General features: G+C 37.5%; 1 protein-coding gene across 1 annotated transcript in view; it reads left to right on the top strand.

Moving 5' to 3' along the window:
• USH2A (usherin) overlaps window positions 1-23009 on the top strand; it is an 829367-nt gene that overhangs the window by 582374 nt on the left and 223984 nt on the right. Inside the window, exons 47-49 of the mRNA XM_028488076.1 lie at window positions 6550-6748; window positions 10296-10464; window positions 19448-19669. Of these exons, the coding sequence (XP_028343877.1) occupies window positions 6550-6748; window positions 10296-10464; window positions 19448-19669 (590 nt within the window). The remainder of the gene's footprint in view (window positions 1-6549; window positions 6749-10295; window positions 10465-19447; window positions 19670-23009) is intronic.

Here is a 23009-nt window from a genome sequence, read left to right as displayed (position 1 = left end):
ATTTTAGTCATTAAGATTCATGATCAAGTATTAAAAAGTCCATTCCGGGAATTCCCTGGTGGTCCTGTGGTAAGGACTCCACGCTTCCACTGCAGGGGGCATCATAGGTTCGATCTCTGGTCAGGGAACTAAGATCCTGCATGCCGTGCAGCGTGGCCAGAAAGAGTCTAGCAAGATAATTTTAAAAAAAGTCCATTCCATCTCCAGCAAAATATTAAGCTCACATGTAGTTCAAATATTCCACCATTTCACAGGCTCAGACCTGATCCCAGTTTGCCCTTTCTCCCTCCTTGCTCTTTCTTGCCTGTTCCCTTTCATTCAAATGTGCCTCTTCCCAATGTTACCATTTTACTTCCATCACTGGATAGCCATCCAAGCCCTCTCTGTGGAAGGTGGCACTTTTTTGAACAATTGTATGTTTTCCTTGAGAGAATCCATGAGGATCTCCCCAAAGCCAAGTTCTCTCACATGAGTGTTGCCCTCTGCAACTGATCTATGGTGCCAACAGAGCAGGACACACCAAACGCTCTTGTTGCTGGAGCCTCCTCCCCCAAAAACCCACCATCATGGTCAGTGTAACTTCAAGGGAGCTCAAGCCTAGCCATCTTGCAAGACATCCACTGGCTCATAGGAAACGCACTCATGTGCGCCATGCTGAAGATCGACGGTGTGGCAGTCTTGTCTTACCCTACCATTAGAGCGGCTCCAGACAATATCTGGCCATTAGAATTCTCTAACTGAGAAGCAAGCACCTTTTCTGTGGTCATATAGGCTGCCAACCCCCATGTCAAGCTGCCCCAAACTCCTTTCTATACTTCCCTGCAGGGACAGCTGCAAATTGGGCTTAGATATTTCTGCATCTCAGGACGTACCAACCAGGAGAAGCAAGTGCTTCCAGTTTCTCTGAGTGATGTATTTAGAATTCCTTCCTCAGGCTTGAGAATGTTTAGGGGTGGACTGGGGGTGGATTTTAATGTCACTCTTCACTAAGTAAATCATTCCTCTTTCACTCTGTGGCTCAAAAATCGCCAGTGGTTTTCCAACGCACTCAAAAATGAATCCAAAGTTATTTCCGTGTTCTACAAAATCCTACAGGATCTGCAGTCCCCGATCCCACACTCCCAACACCCACCTGATTCATTTTCCATCATTCTCTTGCTCAGTCCAGCTCTGTCCTACTAGATTCTTTGACTGTCCTTCAACAAGCCATGTGCATGGATGTCTCAAAACCCCTATACCTCCTGTTCCCCCTGCCTAGAAACTCCTGTTCACTTGCTTCATCCCCTCTTTTGGATTTCTGCGCAGAAGAGCCAGGCCTTCTCAGACAACCAGTGTAACATATTGTATACTTATGTGTTTGTTTACTGTCCCACCTTCCCCCAGCAAAATGTAAGTTTCATGAAAGAAGGAACTTTGTCTTGTTTATTTGTAAGTATAGAACAATGCTTGACATATAGGAGGTACTTAATAAATATTCATTAAAATTCAAAAACTCTCCTAGAGTTCTGTTTATTTTGGGTTGGTTTGGGTGATATGTCAATGTTAAAAGGCAGCTTCATCCTCAGAACTCAGCAGGATCTTTTTTTTTTGGAGGGAGGTTATTTTTTATTTTTTTAATTTTTAAAAAAATTTTTATTGGAGTATAGTTGCTTTACAATGTTGTATTAGTTTCTACTGTATAGCACAGTGAATCCGTTATATGTATACATATATCCACTCTTTTTTAGATTTCCCTCCCATCCAGGTCACCACAGAGCACTGAGTAGAGTTCCCTGTGCTATAGAGTAGGTCCTCATTGGTTATCTATTTTATACATAGTAGTGTATATGTGTCGATCCCAGTCTCCCAATTCGTCCCCCCTCTTCCCCCTCTTGGTAACCATAAGTTTGTTCTCTACATCTGTGGCTCTATTTCTGCTTTGCCAATAAGTTCATCTGTATCATTTTTCCAGATTCCACACATAAACGATATTTGTTTTTCTCTTTCTGACACCAGTCAGAATGGCCATCATCAAAAAATCTACAAGCAATAAATGCTGGAGAGGGTGTGAAGAAAAGGGAAGCTTCCTACACTGTTGGTGGGAATGTACATTGGTCAGCTACTGTGGAGAACAGTATGGAGGTTCCTTAAAAAACTAAAAATAGAGCTACCATATGACCCAGCAATCCCACTCCATATCCGGAGAAAACCATAATTCGAAAGGATGCATGCACCGCCATGAGCATTGCAGCAGAATCTTGCTGTTTGTTCCCTTTTAGAAGCAAGATACTTAACGGAGGAATTCATCAGTGGTCATCCTCAGTTTGGGGCTATAGTTTAAGTTCCTAAATAAGAGGAAACCCCATTAAACCGTCTTTCATACTTAAGTTACTGCAGAAGCCCACTGATATTTCTCCCTACCCCTACTCTCTTCTACTCTAATCTGCCAGGGTATTACTTCTAAAAGGACTTTTTATTCTGCTAGTGATACCACTGCATAATCACCCTATTTCACCATCAAATTCCTCAACGTAGTATTTGAGGGACTTCATAACTTTCTTCTTAAGTTCAAACTGACCTTCCATTATTGCTGGATGTAAATCATTCGCTCATCAAGTTGGTCCCATTACTCTTCTACATATGGCTAGGCTGCTTCTCCCTCTTTTTTTTTTGTTTTTTGCGGTACGCGGGCCTCTCACTGTTGTGGCCTCTCCCGTTGGCAGAGCACAGGCTCCGGACGCGCAGGCTCAGCGGCCATGGCTCACGGGCCCAGCCGCTCCGCGGCACGTGGGATCTTCCCGGACCGGGGCACGAACCCGCGTCCCCTGCAGCGGCAGGCGGACTCTCAACCACTGCGCCACCAGGGAAGCCCTCTCCCTCTTATTTTTGCTTATATGGATCTTCCTGCTCAGAATTCTTCCCATCCTCTTATTCCAATTCAAGTCCACATCCACTTCTCCCATGAAACCTTCGTTGTTCGTCTAGACACAGTGATCTTTGTTTATGTTTCTATATTACCTGTAGCCTAAACTACACACTTAAACACTTGATTTTACACTGCTATATAATATTTGACATGCTTCAGGAATGCGTGTTTCACATCTCCTCATACTCAAGGACACAGAGTTTTTACCTTTTGATATTTTACTGACTACAAGTTATGCTAAATATTCTAGTGGATAATTAAACATCCAATTATTTGATTTGAGAGCAGAGAATTAATATTGTTATCAGATTACATTTATTTAGTCTTATATGAAAAGTGTCCTGATCATTTTTGATAACCACAATCTGGAATAGTATTGAAGAACTTGAATGTTATATAAATGACTGACAAAAATGACCAAGCTGAAGAGGAATTTTTAAAAGGCCTCTGTAAGCATGATCAGGGAATGTACAGCTATTTATAACAATTTAGATGGATGTCTTAAAGTAATGTGAAGATTTTTTTCCTTTGGCCCAAACAAGAACATTTTGACAAAGTTGTGATAAAATACTAGAATAAAATATAGAGCACCAAGGGAACCGTAACTCTGCATAGAAGTTTTTTCTGAACTGTATCATTTTAATATTTACCAGTAAAGGTAAGTGATAAAGAAGTGATTTTCCCACAATTATTTCTATCTTCAATGTTATTTTGTACTTCTTGAGCTGAATGTGATGATTATTGGGGTGACGGTGGCCACAGGGGTATATAGTAGTAACAGAAGTAGAATAGTAAATCTACTAACGATATGACAGACTTAAAGAGAAATAGTCAATAGCTCTGACTAGACTTTCTAAACACCCAGTGAATCGTGCTAAAATGTGTGTAAACATTGTGGCTTTTATCAGAAGCTCTATTAAGGTAGCTTAAATTTTATTCCTCAGTGCTCTGGAAGCTAAGTAAACTCTAATTGTCACTTTATGAACAAATCTACCCCCCAAAAAGAAGATCCATTTGAGGATTCATGATCATGTTTCTGCATGAGCCTACCTTTACTGTTGTAGTAAAACAAACAAAAAAACCCCTTCAGTTTGTTTCCCCAATATTTCACATTAATTCCTATGGTTTAAGAATGTGCCTTCTATTTCACTCTTAAACATCAAAGCAATGAAACCATTAATCCAGTTAATAATGGTGTGCATTTCTCAGGGATGTCTTTCATTTTAAATCAACAACCAAAAGATTTTTCAGTGTTACTCCCATGGGTTCTAATGAGAGGTGGACAGGTGTTAAACACCCTATTCTTCTTTGATCACGTACATTAGTGTACCTGACTCAGATCCTCAACATCAAAACTGTTCTTGCTATCACTAAAAAATATAGGTGGTCTCACTTCACAGTTATCCTGTGCAAGATAGAGAAGTTACAATGGCATGGTTCTACATGGTGTTTTCTAGACTTTACTGGTTTGCCAGCTTTTGTGGATAAGTCCGACCTTTGAATGTCACTTAAATGTAGTCTTTCCTGTAGTTGATTATGCAATGAATACAAAAGAGGTATCTGCAAAACGTGGAATTAATTCTGAGAGTTGGATAAAGACCTTAGAATAATAATGGTGACTATACAAGTCACCTGTGAAACTGTTCTCTCATAGGTGACATTAATTTCTTATCTATAGAGTCTTATTAGTGAAAGTGTTATGTTTGTACCTCCAAGAAAAGGAAATAATTTTCTTTTTTAGCAGTCTATTAAAATGTCAAGGTTTATCTTGACTGTGGCTTTTTAATGTAAATGTTTGGGCCTAATTGAATTCCTAACATGTGATGTCACTTAGAATTCTGATAGGGTCCAGTAAAATTTGGCCTGTAAAGACATACTTCTCCTGAAAATAAAAGGTATAACAAAAATATTATTTTACACAGCGGCAGAAAGATGGTCAACATAAGTTATTGTGATAACTTTGCTTTAAATCTTAAAGTATAGGGACTAAACTCATATGTGCTTGCTCTTGTCCAGAGTATTTACTGGAAGGTTTTATATGTAAAGCTAACCTATAACTATTTGTGAATGGTTGTTATGGTTGAAAATTCTAGAATTAAAACAATAAAAGTAATCTTGAGTATCAGAGTTCCACCCTCTTTTTTGAAAATAATAAGAACAAAAATAATTATTTTACATTTACCTAGTGTTTTCCAAATAACAGACTTTCCTTGCTGTGCTGAATTGCAAAAATATGTCATGTCCAAATCTCTGGGGCTTTATTAAAACTTTAACTACTTTCTTCTTATAGACGTCTTAAAAAAAATACTAAAGATAGTACAGGTATGTCATCTAGACTGTGTCATTCTGACAAGTAGATGTAAGTGCAGAATTAAGTTCTGCACATTAACCTGAGAGTAGGTCATTTTATTCAGGATTCACTCTTCTGTGAACAGCTTTACGTTATGATCTCACTCAGTACGGCAGATGAAATATTAATAGACCATTGAAAATGCAGTAAAGTTTTGGTCCCACCTTATGCCTTCATTGTATACCAAACCACCCAAAACAGTATATTTATATGTTTAGAATAAACCGTGGCTCAATTTTTAAAAATCAAACATCTTCAAGAACATAATAATATAAAGGAGTTTGTTATGGGAATCTCCAATTCCTCTATTTCTGACCACAAAACATATTTGATCATGGTATATGAAGAACTATAGCAGAATTAAATCTGTTTCTATGAGTCAAAAAATTAAGATAAAGTAAATTTGGAGGGAGCTTATCAATTTTATCAATTGATAAAATTTATAAATGTTATGTATCAATAAATACATTTATTGATAAATTTTATCAGTTGATAACTGATAAAAAGATTTTATCAATTTGGTCATGTACTCTGGCTATAAGTAACAAAACAACCAACAGTAGAGTCTCAAGTAAGTGGTTCTAGAGGTAGATTGTCGTTGGCATTGGTTCAGTTATAACAAATACCGCAGAGGCCTCTTTGTGATTCTCATGGTCTTTCTCAAATGGTTGCAAGAAGAATGAGGTGACTGCCAAAGTTCCAGACATCATGATTAGCAGAAAGAAAGAAAAGGGGAAAAGGCGACAGCCACATCAAAGAAGCTAAAATTTCCTAGGGACCTTTATTAGAATCCCACCATCTTCTGGTTGCATCTCTTTGAGCAGCTATGGGTCACGTGGCTAGTCCTAGCTGAGGGAAGGAAGGCAAAGGAGAAGGGGATTATAAATAGGCATTAGGTCTGACACATATTCTAACTTCCACCCTATTTACTAAGTCAAATTATTTGTGTCTTGTTTTTACTTATCAACCAAAACTTTCTGTTGATTTTCTGACTAGCCACAAACAATGATACTTTCTTTTTGCCTCTGAAATTTAAAGTGGGAGACCACCGGACTCATGTCATGTGTTATTCTTCCAAAAGCTTAACTGGTTTTGATTGATTCTCAAAACATAGTCTATGGTAGTAGCATATATCAGAATATATATTAGTATATGTATTCTTTTGCTCCAGCTTTTTAATTAGGAAGTTGTTGATGAAAAAGACCTTTCGACCAAACTAGAAGGCAGATGAGACTGATAACAGCAATGTTAAATGTTGTCTTTTCAGAAATACTGATTATTCTGTCCATTGCAGATCCCTTCAGATTGATTGGATGTCTCCAGGGAAGCCAAATGGCATCATTCTCGGATATGATCTCTTACGGAAAGCATGGCGTTCATGCCTTAAAATCCAGAAGTCAGTGCAGGACCACAGTCATGAACTCTGCAAAGCAGTGAAGTGTCAAAAACCTGAAACTGTCTGTGGACCCAGGTGCTACTCTCCTGAGGCTAAGGTAAATCTTTTCAAACTAGTCAGTGAAATATGTTTTTCTCACTAAACACTCCAAGTGATATCACTTGCTTTTTTTTTTTTAAACATATATAATTTTATTTCTCAAGTATACTTGAAGAAATCTGGGGAAAAAAGAAATTACAATTCAACATAATAAATTAAAACTATGACTTAATTTTTTAAAGATTATCTGCTGTGTCTATGATAGATGATATTGCTATCAAGTGACCTCCAGAAAAGTGAGAGGATACTTTTAACATTTTACATTTGTGTCTGAGGAAATCACTTGCTTCTTAAACCATGATTTATCATGATCAAGATTTCCACCTATCAAGAAGACCCCATGGAAAAGGAAGGATGCTTATACAGATCCTATCTTCCTGATGAGCATTTTAGCCTTCTCATTTTTCATCACCTTCACAGGAAAATGAGTTTATTGAAATGATAAGGAGCCTCCCGAATTTGTTTGATTGAGTGACTTGAATTTTCTTTACAACAAATCCATTCAACTACAAGTGGGTGTTTGTTTACATGACACTGATGAGTAACTGTGAGTGGGGCCTTTCATGGTTTGACTGAAACATTTTTAAATTATGGCCATTTGCAGATTAGTGTTCATATTAGTTGCAGTTTAAGAATCAGATCAATAATACAGCCAGACAGAGGGGTTTGTAAATGGTTTTTATTGATAAATGATGCAGAAAAGCCTTAGTTTGAAGATAGGATTTCACATAATGAAGTAATGTTCCTATTTGTCAACAACATCACACATGTAATGACTAAAGCTACTACTAAATTCAAAAGATTCACTGCAAAAGGACATAGTAATTATGAAAGTGAGTTGTGGAAGCAATATGGATCAAAATACAAATTATTATGGCTGACACTGGCTAAGCAGTTGCTCTCATCTAAGAATGTCATAAAACTAGGAGTTACTAACTGTACTTTTTTTTTGACACTTAGGCTCCAGAATTGTCATTATGCCTAAGTTTTATGTCATTTTAAGGCATTAAATGTGTGCCATCTGATGAGCACACTTTCATAAAATGAAATGAAATTTAGGATTTCTGAGAGGAAAAAAAATTGCTAGAATAAATTTTCCCATTAAAATTCTCCAGGAGAAAAAAAAAAAAAACTTTGATGCATTAAACAAAGTCATTTTTACTTTAAGGATTAAGGACACACACAGGTATTGTCAGCGAAAGAGGAAGTCAATTAAAATCTCAAGAGGAAAAAAGTTGTTTGTACGTTTTGTTTGGGGTTAACTATGAATATATATTTCCTCGGTGAGAGGTTGGAGAGAGGGTGAAAATAGATTTATTGCGAGTCTAAGAGTCTTTTGGCTAAATCACCACAGGAGCATCTGTAATAGTTATACAAGCTTCCCCGTGTGATTGCAGCCATTGGGTCTCAAACCCCAGTGAGTATCACACCGGGAGGGCTTGTTAAAACACACACAGCAGGTCCCACCCCCAGAAGAAGTCTCGGGTAGAGCATGAGAATTTGCATTTCTAACGTGTTCCTAGGTGATGCCTCTACATCTGGTCCAGGGACCACACTTTGAGAATCACTAGATTACAGAATTACTTTTGGAAACCATAGAGCAAGTAACAGGCTGCCAATTTGAATATTAGCTACACACTTACCAGCTCAAGTTATTAAAATTGTTTTCTGAGACAACAAACTTGAAGACTGAATTTGAAGATTAAGAAATACTCTGTTCAGGAGGAGACCTCTCAAGAGAAATAATCTCCTGAAAATGTCCCCTTTGGGGACCCATCGATGATCTAAACCAGAGTTGGTTAGAAGAAAGGCACAAGTTTCACGTGACTGAAAGAGCTTGAGAATGGCACTGACACTGAAAGTATGGAAGGGAATCAGTCCTAATGACCCATCACTAAATAAATGCTTGAAAATCTAAAAGGATGGTAAGTCCTAGCGAATCTTGCTGAAGGAAAAGGCTGGATGTTCTTGGATGTCCAGAAACTCACTATACGTGAATGGGACTTTAATAAATTCTTTAAGATTGTACAACAAAGGGCAAGATTTTAGGTCACTGTCATAAAACAAGAGGAAGGTGTGTATTGCTTTACCCTGAAAGCAAAAATGACCAGCATTCCTAAATCCCACATAAACACAAAGAGAAGAGTTTCTGCTTAACTCTTTTAAAATGGGGCATAATTTGAAAATTTACTTGTCACACGGAATATGGCCTCAAAGAAAGGAGTCATGCAATTTATCCTTGGAATTAGACTGATTTTGAATCCTCATTGCTAATAACTTGACACAGCAAAGCCAATTTATTGCAGTTAGTTTACCAGGGCTACCTGAGGAAACATAGAAATCGACTTCTGCCCAGTTTCTTTGCTCTTTGGTCACTTTTGAGAAATGAATGAAGTACTAAGCTAGTCTTCAGACTTAGAGATTCCATATTTTACTGCCCTTGTATTAAGCATGATGTCGGTGCAGGCTGGAAGTAGCAATGAGCAAAAAGGTAGAAGAGAAGCACCTCTTAAATAGTGGTTGATTTTGCCTGCCACAGGAAGCATCTATCTAATTAATGCAACTTATGCTGAGTATATGTTTTGAGGCTACATCTCAGCACTATTCCGTTTCATTTGTTCTAGATACAGAGTGACAGTCTCTCAGAACTCAAGTGAGCATGGAAAATAATTATTTCATTGCTCAAGCACATAATTTCTTCCACAGCTCCTGGAGAAAACACACTGTTAAAAGGGCTTTTCAAAATTAATTTCCATATAAATTTCATTTTGTATACATACACACACACACACACACACACACACACACGCATATATATAAATGTTGGACACTGTTGAGATTGCCTTGTCTGAAGATTGGGTTCATAAATAAGTGATCATATAAATTAGTGTAAGGAAAATGCAATGTATTAAAAAAAGATCAATGAGAGACAGGTTTCCACAGATGCAATGTTTTTAAATTAAACAATCATTAAAATAAAAACATATACATGAAGGAAATTGTTCATTTACAATTCTAAATCATCTTCTCATTGGAAGCACTGACATTCAAAAGATAATTCATATTTATAGAGTATTATAATAGAGCACAAAGCATGGTTGAAGGCTAAAAGAAGCTACATTGTATCAAATAGCATTGGTAGAATTTGAATGATACAGAGAAAATGTACTTTTTAGACCTTTAAATTTTTATCAGAAATATGCTACATTTGGTCTCAGATCAAGTCCTTATTAAATAATAACTGTATCACAGGGCTTCCCTGGTGGCGCAGTGGTTGCGCGTCCGCCTGCCGATGCAGGGGAACCGGGTTCGCGCCCCGGTCTGGGAAGATCCCACGTGCCGCGGAGCAGCTGGGCCCGTGAGCCATGGCCAATGAGCCTGCGCGTCCGGAGCCTGTGCCCCACAACGGGAGAGGCCGCAACAGAAGGAGGCCCACATACCACCAAAAAAAAAAAAAAAAAAAAAAAATAACTGTATCACATAAGATATGGTGGTACAATACTCTTAATAAAGCTATTTCTTTATACCTGATTCTCAAATTTCAGGTGTGTTGTAACGGAGTTCTCTACGACACCCAGCCTGGACACCGCTGTTGTGAAGAGAAGTACATCCCATCTGTTTTGAACTCAACTGGAGTTTGTTGTGGTGGCCGAATACAGGAGGGGCAACCGAATCATCAGTGCTGCTCGGGGTATTATGTTAGGATTCTACCAGGTGAGGATCATTTCCAGTAGTACTCAGTAATCTTGGGAACCAGAAAAAACAAACATGTGACTTGTGTCAATGAACTATTTTAAGCACCTCGCCACCAAAGATTAAACCACTAACACAGCCAGTGGCCGGCTTTAGGTATCATTTCTTCTCTCAGCTTTTTTGAAATATAAGCAAGACCAGGTACAAACTAGAGAGGGAAGGGAGACTCATTATATGTATTACATAAAGAAATATATCTGGAGAACTGGATAATTCCCTTTTTTGTGACTTTATTTTATCCACATGGCTGAGTATTTCACCATAAACTCTGTGAATTTCTTCGTGTTCCGCTCCATGAAGCTGTTCTCCGTTTTCTCCATTTCTGTTCTGAAGGAGGTACACATTGTTCCTGGAGGGATCATAACCCCAGATTCCATTTATCTGAGGCCCCCTAATTGCTCTAGGTCTGGCAGGGGAAGGAGGGATGTAGCAAAGAGTAGCAATCAGGAATTTTTCCCTCCTCACCTTCTTTTCCTTCTGTCTTATCAGCCAACTGAATAAGCCATTTTCCAAATTCAACTACACAAAACAATGTCCAGTGAATATAACTGAAAATAAAGATAACAGCAATTGGCATTTATAAAACAACAAGTTTCTGGCACGCTCTGTATTCAAGGCTTTACATATGATATGATACCTTATATTTTTTTCACAACTGTAGGAGACTGGTATTTTATCTTAAGTTTACAAATAAGGAAAGAGGTTCAGAGAGAATCAGTAACATGCCCAGATCCACATAGATGGGAGTAGAAGAGCTGAAATGCAAATCTGTGTGTCTTTCCAAAATCCATGCTCTTTTGAGCAGTCTACTTAATAGGTGTTAACATAATTATTAAACAACTATTCCAGACTTCTAAAAACCTTCATTACTGTTACTATCAGTTACTATTTATTCTAGAAAAGCCATTGAGAATGCAGATTTTTTTTTTCCTAGTACCTGAGTTTAATGCCTTTTTCTTCTTTAAAAGCACAGAAAATAGATATGGGAGAAAGAGAAGAAAGCTAAGTGTTTGGATGCTCAATGCTTTGAGATATCTAGTTTACCGTGAAATTTATGCCAAACATGTAGTTAATTCAGGTATTGTTCAGTGTACCTTGTGTTTGGTACAAATATATCCATCCAAGATATCTGTATCGAGAAATTGTCTCACCCAGTATATCCTTTACAAAACACTGGAGCAAATAGGGAAAGTGAAATGATTAAATACTATGCAGGTTTATTCAAGGCAGAGATCTTCTATTCTTCATAATTTTTCCTTAAAATTAATAGAAAAATCTGCCTTTGTAAAAGTACAGTTATTTCTGATTCTTATGCAAAAATACTTTCACAATTAACTCTTAATCAGCTGGATTTTCCAAGTAAGAAAACACAACGGTGACAGAAACGAAGATTTTGCAGAAAAGCCTTAACTTCGTTACACTACAAATCATAGTGTTAGGCAATGAATTAAACACTGTCACATGCTTTACTCTCTCAAAATAATTTACGCTTTGGGAGTTTTCAACTATATTTCACATCTTCCCTCCTTGCAAAAACATTTGCCTTGAAAATTGTAACTATAGAGGTGAGATGGAAATTTTCTGTTGTTCCATCCTTCCCATTCTTCAGACCAATAGGTCATATTAGGCTTTTCTCTAAGTCTAGCATAGAGCTAAACAATTGTGTTTTCATCTCCAAGTCACATTAAATTTTTTTTTTTTTTTTGAGGTACGCGGGCCCCTCTCTGTTGCGGCCTCTCCCGTTGCGGAGCACAGGCTCCGGACGCACAGGCTCAGCGGCCATGGCTCACGGGCCCAGCCGCTCCACGGCATGTGGGATCCTCCCGGACCGGGGCACGAACCCGTGTCCCCTGCATCAGCAGGCGGACTCGCAACCACTGTGCCACCAGGGAAGCCCTAAAATTTTTGATAAGTTATGATTTACCATGAACTGTCCCAACTCTGAAAAATATCCACTATGCCTTAAAACTGATGAAAAACACTTGGTTGCATATGTCATGGCTATGAACACCTAGGATCTTTACCTGTCACCTTTCTCAACCCTAGCACAAAATGTCAGATCTCCAACTAAGAAATCAATCTACTTTTGTTCTATTTCCAAATAAAATTCAACTTTTTTTTCCCCAAACTGAAATAAGTCATGGAAGCTCAAAGGTCATTTATTGATATTATACAAAACTTTTTAATAAGTAATTTTTAAAACAAGAGTTTTTAAAACCTCCATGATCTGTATATTGACACATGCTCATTCAGACCTCAAGCATTTTATTTTTTTATTATATATTTTTTAATTAATTTATTTATTTATTATTTATTTTTGGCTGTGTTGGGTCTTCGTTGCTGTGCACGGGCTTTCTCTAGCTGTGAAGAGCGGGGTCCACTCTTCATTGTGGTCCGCGGGCTTCTCATTGCGGTGGCTTCTCTTCTCGCAGAGCACAGGCTTTAGGCACGCAGGCTTCAGTAGTTGTGGCTCACGGGCTTAGTTGCTCCACGGCATGTGGGATCTTCCCGGACCAGGGATCGAACCCGTGTTCCCTGCATTGGCAGGTGGGTTCTTAACCACTGCGCCACAAGGGAAGCCCTCAGACCTCAAGCATTTTAATATCTACCAATCTGTTGAGCATGGCCCACATTTGGATCTTTTAAGTGGTTAATTTTTCACAGGATTAGAATGCCTACCTTGATGTCAAAAGGAAAAAATGCAAGCTTATTGGATAATCAAAGAAAATGTTTTACTCCAGTCATGAATCTCAATATATCAGTGCCTAAAAGAAGAGATTATATTGTGACCTCTATTTTCAGCCAATGGTCTTTATTAACTGGTTTAACACTGTTTACATTAAGAAAGAAAACGTATTGACCCCAAACCCTCTTATATTTCAATGTAATTAAAATTCAGTCAGTAGTCTGCCAGTTCAAGGCTGAGACAGGTATAGGCATTTTGATATTTCCAGACAGGTCTGAAATCTTGGTGAATAATATTTACTTCATTTTGTTGGCTAGTATTGACTTCATTTTTTCTCACAACTTTCCTCCATAGAACCCCTATAACAAAGAACAGCAGAGGAAAGAATGCTCTTCCCACCCCCCTTTTTTTTTTTATAAATGTGCTAATGACCTCAAGCTAAATGTTAATGCGGGTCATTCTTTGATAAGAATAATTAACTGTTAAGACTGCATGGTAGCTTTTAGAGAGAAAACATTTTCAAGCCTGTCGTGAAATAGATTCATTTTGAGAGGTTAATGAGAAGGTGACTGATCCTTGTATCTTATGTCTAATAGCCCTTTTTTGAGGGGGGAAAAAAATCAGTTTTACTTCTCATTGATATAATCCACACCTCTTTTTATGAAGCCTTTTCTTCTGTCAGTAACTGAATAACATTCTGAGGGATTCCAGAAAATATGATTAAAATATCCAATCGGGGCTTCCCTGGTGGCACAGTGGTTGAGAGTCCGCCTGCCGATGCAGGGGACGCGGGTTCGTGCCCCGGTCCGGGAGGATCCCACATGCAGCGGAGCGGCTGGGCCCGTGAGCCATGGCCGCTGAGCCTGCGCGTCCGGAGCCTGTGCTCCGCAACGGGAGAGGCCACAACAGTGAGAGGCCCGCACACCGCAAAAAAAAAATAAAAAAATAAAATAAATAAATAAATAAAAATAAAATAAAATATCCAATCGATATTTGTTATACTCAAAAGTGGAGGTGTTTTTTTTTTAAAAAAGTGTTGGTTTTCCCCAATATAGGTGTGTACACTGTTCCTCTAAGCCCACCATTGTCCTAAGTGATGTTTAATTAACTGGTGCTGCCCCTGGACCTTGTGACCTTATGTTAAAGAAAGTTTGCCAACAAGGGACACCGAGTTCTTTAGCTGTAAAGGTTTAAGAAATGGGAACTACCTTGCAGACCAGACAGGAGAAACCTCTCACCCAGAGAAATGTAACAAATACAGCAACTGCACTGTTCACAGTAAGATCATTTCTCCATTTCTCTAGGTACCTCATATAAGTAGAATCATATAATATTGGTCCTTTTATGACTGGGTTATTTCACTTAACATGTTTCCAAGGTTCATACATGTTGTAGCATGTGTCAGAATTTCCTTCCTATTTCAGGTTGAATAATATTCCATTTGTGTGTATATACAACGTTTTGTTTATCTGTTCATCTGTTGATGGATATTTGGGTTGTTTCCACCTTTTGGCTATTGTGAATAAGGCCGCTCTAAACATTGGTGTACAATTATCCGTTCGAGTCCTTGCTTTCAGTTTTTTTGACTATATACCCAGAAGTGGAATTCCTATATCATATGGTAATTCTATGTTTAATTTTTTGAGGAACCGCCATAGTGTTTTCCACAGCAGCTGCACCAACAGCAATGCACAGGGTTCGAATTTCTTCACTTTCTTGCTAACTCTTGTTATTTTCTGGTTTTGTTTTGTTTTTTATAATAATCATAACTGGGTGTGAAGTGGTATCTCATTGTGGTTTTGATACACATTTCCCTAATAATTAATAATATTGAGCTTATTTGTGGTTATTGGTCATCTTCTTTAGAGAAATGTTTATATGTATCCTTTGCCCATTTTTTAATTAGATTGTTTGTGTTTTTGTTATTGAGTTGTAGAAGTTCTTTATATAGTCTGGATATTATTCCATTTTTAAATATGTGATTTGCAAATATTTTCTCCTGTGGGTCACAGTTTTAATCAGTTGATAGTGTCTTTAGATGCATAACACATTTTAATTTTGATAAAGTCCAAATCATCTATTTTTCTTATTGCTGCCTGTGCTTCTGGTGTCATATCCGAGAAATCATTGCCAAATTCAATGTCATTAAACTTTTCTCCTATGTTTTCTTCTAAAAAATTTATAGTTTCAGCTTTTACGTTTAGGTCTTGGATCTATTTTTATTTATTTTTGTATATGGTATAAGGTATGGGTTCAACTTCATTCTTTCCATTTGGATATCCAGGTTTTCCAACAAATTTGGTCCTTTCCCTATTGAATGGTCTTGACATTCTTGTTGAAAATCATTTGATTATACACCCGAGGTTTTATTTCTGAGCTCTCTGTTCTATTCCATTGGTCTATATGTCTCTCTTCGTACTAGGATCACAGTGTTTTGATTCCTGCAGCTTTATAACAAGTTTTTCTTTTTTTAACATCTTTATTGGAATATAATTGCTTTTCAGTGGTGTGTTAGTTTCTGCTTTATAACATAGTGAATCAGCTATACATAAACCTATATCCCCATATCTCCTCCCTCTTGCATCTCCCTCCCACCCTCCCTATCCCACCCCTCTAGGTGGTCACAAAGTACTGAGCTGATCTCCCTGTGCTATGCAGCTGCTTCCCACTAGCTATCTATTTTACATTTGGTAGTATATATAAGTCCATATAATAAGTTTTGAAATCAGGAAGTGTGAGACCTCCAACTTTGTTCTTTTTTGAGGTTGTTTTGCTAGTTGAGGTACCTGGAGAGTCCATTTGAATACTAGGATGGATTTTTCTGTTTCTGCAAGAAGTATTGTTGGGATTTTGATAGCAATTACATTGAATCTCTATGAGGCAGGAGATAGATGGGCCCCAGGCTGAACAGTTTCTCCCCTGGGGACAGAAACTCCATAATAGCAGAAACTCCATAAAAGCAGGATGGAGAAGGCTGGGCCCCACCCAGAAAAGATATAAAAGACCACATATTCCTCATTCTTGAAGTCAAGGAGACCTCCCCAACTACACATGTGCAGAAAGGCTCCTTGGAGGTCAAAAGGAGGGGGAGCCACCCCACAGTAAGTGATGTCAACTACCCATAGGCCTCTTCACTAGAATCCATCTTGGCTAAGAGATGCTCACGCACACGTGGGAGGACCCCGAGATAAACCATATATGGACTCAGAACCAGGCAAAGCAAGATGAGTGGCCAAAGGAAACCCGGAAGAAATGCTCCACAAAAGTGACTCCAACTACCACGAGGGTGAGATCTCTCTCTCTCTGAGCCCTCCCATGTGTCTATCCACACATACTGTACTCTTTTTCCTCGTAACAAAGCCTTTACTTGCTTCACTACTTTCCGTCTCTACGTGGGAATTCATTTCGACACACCTGACGGGCCAGGGCCTTGTCACTGGCCACTGTTCTAGTGGCTAGGATTCAGTGCTCTCACTGCTGTTGACCAACCTCAGTCTCTGGCCAGGAACTGAAATCCTGCTTCGAGCTGCTGAGTAGTGTTGACATCGTAACAATATTAAGTCTTCTAATCCTTGAATATGGAATGCTCTTCTGTTTATTTGGCTCTTCTTTAATTTCTTTCAGCAGTTTGTAGTTTACACTGTACATTTTCTTCACCTCCTTGATTAAGTTTACTCTTAAGTATTTTTACACTATTGTAAATGGAATTGTTTTTTTAAATTTCCTTTTCTGATTTTTCATTTTTGTTTTTTATAGTGTATGAAAACACAAGTGATTTTTGTATGTTGATTTTGTATTCTGCAACTCTGCTGAATTATCTTATTAGTTCAAATGGGGTTTTGAGTGTGGAATCTTTAGGGTTTTATACACATGAGGTTGTATTGTTTGTGAACAGAGATAATTTTACTACTTCCTTTTCAATATGGATGCCTTTTATTTCTTTTTCTTGCCAGATTTCTCTGGTTATACTTTCAATATTATGTTGAGTAGAAGTGGTTAAAGTCAGCATCCTTGTCTTCTTCCTGATCTTAGAAAAAGAGCTTTCTTGAGAATGACATTGAGTATAATGTTAGTTGTGGGGTTTTCTCATATGCTCTTTATTATGTTGAGGTATTTTCTTCTACTTCCAGTTTGTTAAATGTTTTTTGTAATAGAAAAGTGGTGAATTTTGTCAAATGCTTTTTCTGTACCGGTTGAGACAACCGTGTGTTTTCCTTCACTCATTCTGTTAATGTGGCGTATTACATTGATTGATTTTTGTATGTTGAATTATCCTTGCATTCCAGGAATAAATCCCACTTGGTTATGTTGTATAATCGTTTTAATGTGCTAATGAATTGAATTCAGTTTGTTAGTATTTTGTTGAGAATTTTTGCATCAATATTTATAAGAGATATTGGTCTGTTGTTTTCTTTCCTTGATGTGTCTGGTTTTGTTATCAGGCTAATTCTGGGCTCATATATTGAGTTAAGAAGTATTTCTTCCTCTTCAGTTTTTTGAAAGAATTTGAGGAGGATTGATGTTAACTTTTCTTTAAATGTTTGATAGAATTCACCAGTGAAGCCGTCTGGTCCAGGACTTTTCTTTGCTAGGAGGTTTTGATTAGTGATTCAATTCTGTTACTAGTCATAGGTCTATTCAGATTTTCTATGTCTTCATGATTTAGTCTTGGTAGGTTGTAGTAATTTGTCCATTTCACCTAGTGGGATGGGTTTTTGACCGATGAATTTTGGATAAGAAAGACCTCAGGGATGACTGCTAAGAGTTCTTGCCCTACTTTTGTACTCTTTCTATATCTATCTGTAGTTAAATATTGTCCCATATTTTAAGTATCATTTTGGTTAGCAGTTCATCTGGCTTTTACTAACCAAGTTTTGGCATATCCTGTCTTCACAAGAGGATGAGCTAATTGACAGAGATCAGGGAGTCCAGGACTATAAATCCCTGAGGCAATCCTAAATTCTTCAGGGAACTTGTGCCTTTTCCTAAGGTTTGGCAAGTCATTAACTAGATTATGTAAATTTTATCTGGACAGTGGTTTAAAGCTATAAAACCTGCCAGGTTGGCCATCATATTCACATACCTCATAAGATTTAATGAAGGGATAGTGTCTAGGGAGAAAGATATGTTTAAGAAGGGGCAGTGGAGGAAATAGAAGAGGGTCTCTTGAAGGTGTAGGAAGAAGAATAGTAGTAAGGCAATGGGAGGAGAAGGTCAAGGTTCCAGGGGCTAGGAAGGCGTTGGTCATGAGATAGAGAGGAAAGATGAAGTTTGATTTTTACATTTTCCAAGTTCTTATTAGTCCTTTCTAAGATATCCTTAAGAAAAGCAATTTAAAATTTTTTTTGTCTTTTAGAAGCCGCCTCATACAAAAAAAAAAATGACTACTAATATTTAGAATATTTGATCCCAAGGCACTAGGCAAAAGATTATTCTATTCTTGTCTCAAGTTTCTCAGAATATCATATAAAGGGGAAATGTGGATGGAACTACATCAGTGAAATGCAGTGTCTGCCATAGCTCAGCAAAATATAGTATGCAGATTTGAATATAGTATTTTTACCTCCTTTCATTTAATTAACCTTTCCATTGGAAATCTTTTGTTTGGTTAAATAAATGTAGTTTGGTTAAAGAAATTATAATCAAAGGCAATACAAATTTATCAAGAATTGATTTCTGAGTCCATCTCACTTTCCAAAAAAAAAAATAATATATATATATATATATATATATATATACTAAATAGAGAAGTATTTGTAGACAAACTTTTTTGTAATGTCACTTAATCCATGTCAAATCTTTTGTTTGGTTAAATAAATGTAGTTTGGTTAAAGAAATTATAATCAAAGGCAATACAAATTTATCAAGAATTGATTTCTGAGTCCATCTCACTTTCCAAAAAAAAAAATAATATATATATATATATATATATATATATATATATACTAAATAGAGAAGTATTTGTAGACAAACTTTTTTGTAATGTCACTTAATCCATGTCACCAGACCTCATGTGCTCATGTATCAGGGGTCAGAAAGAAAATAGACAACATAGCGTTGCCTCTAAGTTGGCACAGACACGTGTTTATACAGCTTCAGTGCAAACATTTTGAAGTGGTATTGAGATTTTGCAACTCCAGTATGACGATACCCTGTCAACCAGTTGGCATCTGCAAGATCATTGTGATAAAATTTAGTCGTGAGTCAAAGCATATTTTTTTAACTCATGCAATGATGGTTATTGTCGTAAATTGACAGGTGAAGTATGCTGTCCAGATGAACAGCACAATCGGGTTTCCACTGGCCTCGGTGACTCCTGCTGTGGCAGACTGCCATACTCCACCTCCGGAAACCAGATTTGCTGTGCTGGGAGGCTCCATGATGGCCATGGCCAGCAGTGCTGTGGTGGACAGATTGTGAGCAAAGATTTCGAGTGCTGCGGGGGAGAGGAACAGGGTGTGGTGTACAGTCGCCTTCCAGGTAAGGGAGCCTCATCTACCTTTCAGTAGAGGGAGAATCTCAGAAACGGAGAGGTTGAGAAATTTGCCCTAGATATAAAACACATAAGTAATGAAAGCTCACGTTAATTACATCTAATGTGACAAATAGCTACACATTGTCTAACAAAGAAAAATGTAACCTCACACTTTTTATGTGCGTGTGATGTGTTTCATAAAAGCAGACCAAAACTCTTTCTTCTTGAAAAGTGTCATGTCCACCAAAAAGCAAACAAACAAACACATGAATGCATTGGTTCTGGACCAAGAGAATAATTCATAGCAATGCTGAGAGTATACAAATTATTATTGATGATGTTGTGCCATAATTCTTTTACTCCTTTATTTTTCTATAGCTATTAAATTGGCATTAATATTAATAGCAATCATTATCATTAAATGAGTACTTACTATCTAGGAGGTACTATGCCCAATGTTTTATACATTATTCCCTCAATTAATCTGTACAAAATAGGTACTATTATCATTCACATGTTTAAAATGAGGAAGCTGAGGCACAGAGATTAGACACGTGCTCAAGATCACACAGTTAGTCAGATCTAGATTTGGGGGTGCCAAAATTTATAAAATTTGGGAGACGCTTTTTAAGAAAATAAAACCAAATGATGAAGACAAGATAAAATATAAATATTTATTTGTAAGGGGAAAAGAAATGACAAGAATTATACATGTAAAAGGATAAACCTGGCAGATTCCACTAACATAAAAATAGTATATTTGGATTATATAATTTCTGACATCCCTCTATATTTTTTTCCCTGACATGTTTAACTGACACCCTTGGTCACCTCTTCATACAGCCATGGCTTTGTACTATAATTATCTGTAGAGAGAATAGAAAGATAATTCATTCCTTCCTGTCACATAGTTAATCAAAAAATTTTTTTAATTATTTAAAGTTTAGAAAAGTGACTTTAAGCTTCACAACTCATTATTGTAATATTATGGAAATATAGATTATTTTCAAATTTGGAGAAATATCTACAAAGGGTTTTTTAAGATTTTAGGGCGTTTTAAGTTTTCTCGTCTTAAGGGGATTTGCAGCGACTTGTCTTAAATATTTGTTGAACTGACAGCATCATCACCAGTTTTCATGGATATCCTTTTTGTGTGACTGAATTTAAGTTGTATTTTATCATAGATGCCACTATTTTATCTACAAATCAGTAAGAAGTTTAGATTTTTCCAATATGAGTTACTTCTTTTCATAATTTATGTTATCAAAGTAATCATATTGCTTATGCATTGCTTCAATCCTAGATTCATCACTTTCTTTTAATAGTTTCCTACTTTGAGTATGATTTGAAATTTATTTTGTTACAATTCTCTTCTTGATGTCAGAATATTTCAGTTGATTTCATTTTCATTTTTACAGCTTTTATTTCATATTATATTAATTTTTCCATCTGATCTTTTTCTTTAAACCTTCCCTTTATATGCATACAAATTAAGAGTCTGTAATTTCTCACATTCCTTATCTTTCCAAATTGCAGTGAAAATGACATATTTAAGCCTTAACAACTTTTTTATGAAAGTGGCTGAAATCATATAAATTTAGCTACTGAACCCAAACTAAATATTCCCCAGACTCAACTTTCCCTTAGTTTGAGTCCATAAATGTCCATGGTTACCCCAATCTCAATCAATATGAGGACATGTATGACAGAGGACAAGTTAAAAGGGCAAGAGATAGTGGCCATAACAAATTGTAGTTAAATATTATACATTCACAAATTTTATAAAACTATGTCTATGCTTGCCTTGGAAGGGGCTCATGCAAGCAAAGGGCCTTGAAGATCAATTTTCCTGAGCTTCAAGATAAATCTACCCCTGCAACTAGTGTGCATTGGAATTCCAGTCCCTCCAAGATAAGATTTCAGGACATCATAATATCTTGATGGAGATGAACTATGAACTCTCTGCTGTCTTTCTTTAATTTCTTCTCTTTTTAAAAACCATCATAGAGGGCTTCCCTGGTGGCACAGTGGTTGAGAGTCCACCTGCAGATGCAGGGGATACGGGTTCGTGCCTCGGTCCGGGAAGATCCCACATGCAGCGGAGCGGCTGGGCCCGTGAGCCATGGCTGCTGAGCCTGCGCGTCTGGAGCCTGTGCTCCTCAACGGGAGAGGCTACAACATTGAGAGGCCCGCGTACTGCAAAAAAAAAAAAAAAAAAAAAAATCATCAAAGAGTTATCCATAATACAAGTAACAATTATTTAAATTATTATAGTGTTATTGTTAAATACCATGTTCTTGTACACATTCTCTTCTGTGTAAAATTCTGATGGGGAATTCCCTGGAGGTCCAGTGGTTAGGACTCCGTGCTTTCACTGCCGAGGGCGCGGGTTCAATCCCTGGTCGGGGAACTAAGATCCCGCAAGACACACAGCATGGCCAAAAATAAAATAATAAAATAAAGTAAGTTCTGATGAAAACTATTAAGAAGAGCGCTTCAATAATGAAACTAAATAATCAAAACTTATTAAAAGTATCAGTCCTGGGTGTACCAGAATCTTGTGCCTTAATAAGGATACTAGACTCTCAGTATTTTGATAGCCCTTAAATAAGTAAGAAGTGCCAAATTAAGTTATTCATAACTAAATTTCAATCCTCCCAGTGTGAGAAAAATTCATCTCCTTCTTTGAGTCAAAAAAAAATACCTGATTTCTAGTTTCTTATTTTATCTTTGTACGACCATCAGGTGTATTTCCAAAGCATTTACTATTCTGTGAAGCAATAAATCACCTCTCTGGGGCTTTCCTGGTGGCGCAGTGGTTGGGAGTCTGCCTGCCGATGCAGGGGACATGGGTTCGTGCCCCCGTCTGGGAAGATCCCACGTGCCGCGGAGCGGCTGGGCCCGTGAGCCATGGCCGCTGAGCCTGCGCGTCCGGAGCCTGTGCTCCGCAACGGGAGAGGCCACAACGGTGAGAGGCCTGCGTACCGCAAAAAAAAAAAAAAATCACCTCTCTGGATCCACACTGTATCCATCTTATGCATTTTTTAATCCAACCCAGTAGGACATATTTAAAGGAAGATTTTAATGTATATACTGTCAAAGTGGTTGATAGTCCCATGTCATTTTGTTGATCTCCATCAACTGTCCAGAAAATAGTAAGAGTGGCTAGTTGTCCTATATACAACAGAATTAGATTTCAATTGTGAGATTTTCATTGACCTAAGGAATTTAAGGATTATCTCCAAAAAATGTCACAGGGCACCTGGATCTGTACTATAAGGTAACAAGAAAGTTGAGTTTTCCAGGTAAGGCCAAAAAAACAAAAACAAACAGCAAAAACCAACC

The sequence above is a fragment of the Physeter macrocephalus genome, chromosome 4, assembly GCF_002837175.3.
Source record: "Physeter macrocephalus isolate SW-GA chromosome 4, ASM283717v5, whole genome shotgun sequence".
NCBI classification, from domain to species: domain Eukaryota; kingdom Metazoa; phylum Chordata; class Mammalia; order Artiodactyla; family Physeteridae; genus Physeter; species Physeter macrocephalus.
Note: the sequence above shows the minus strand (reverse complement) of the source record. Positions and strands in the feature narration are given on the sequence as shown.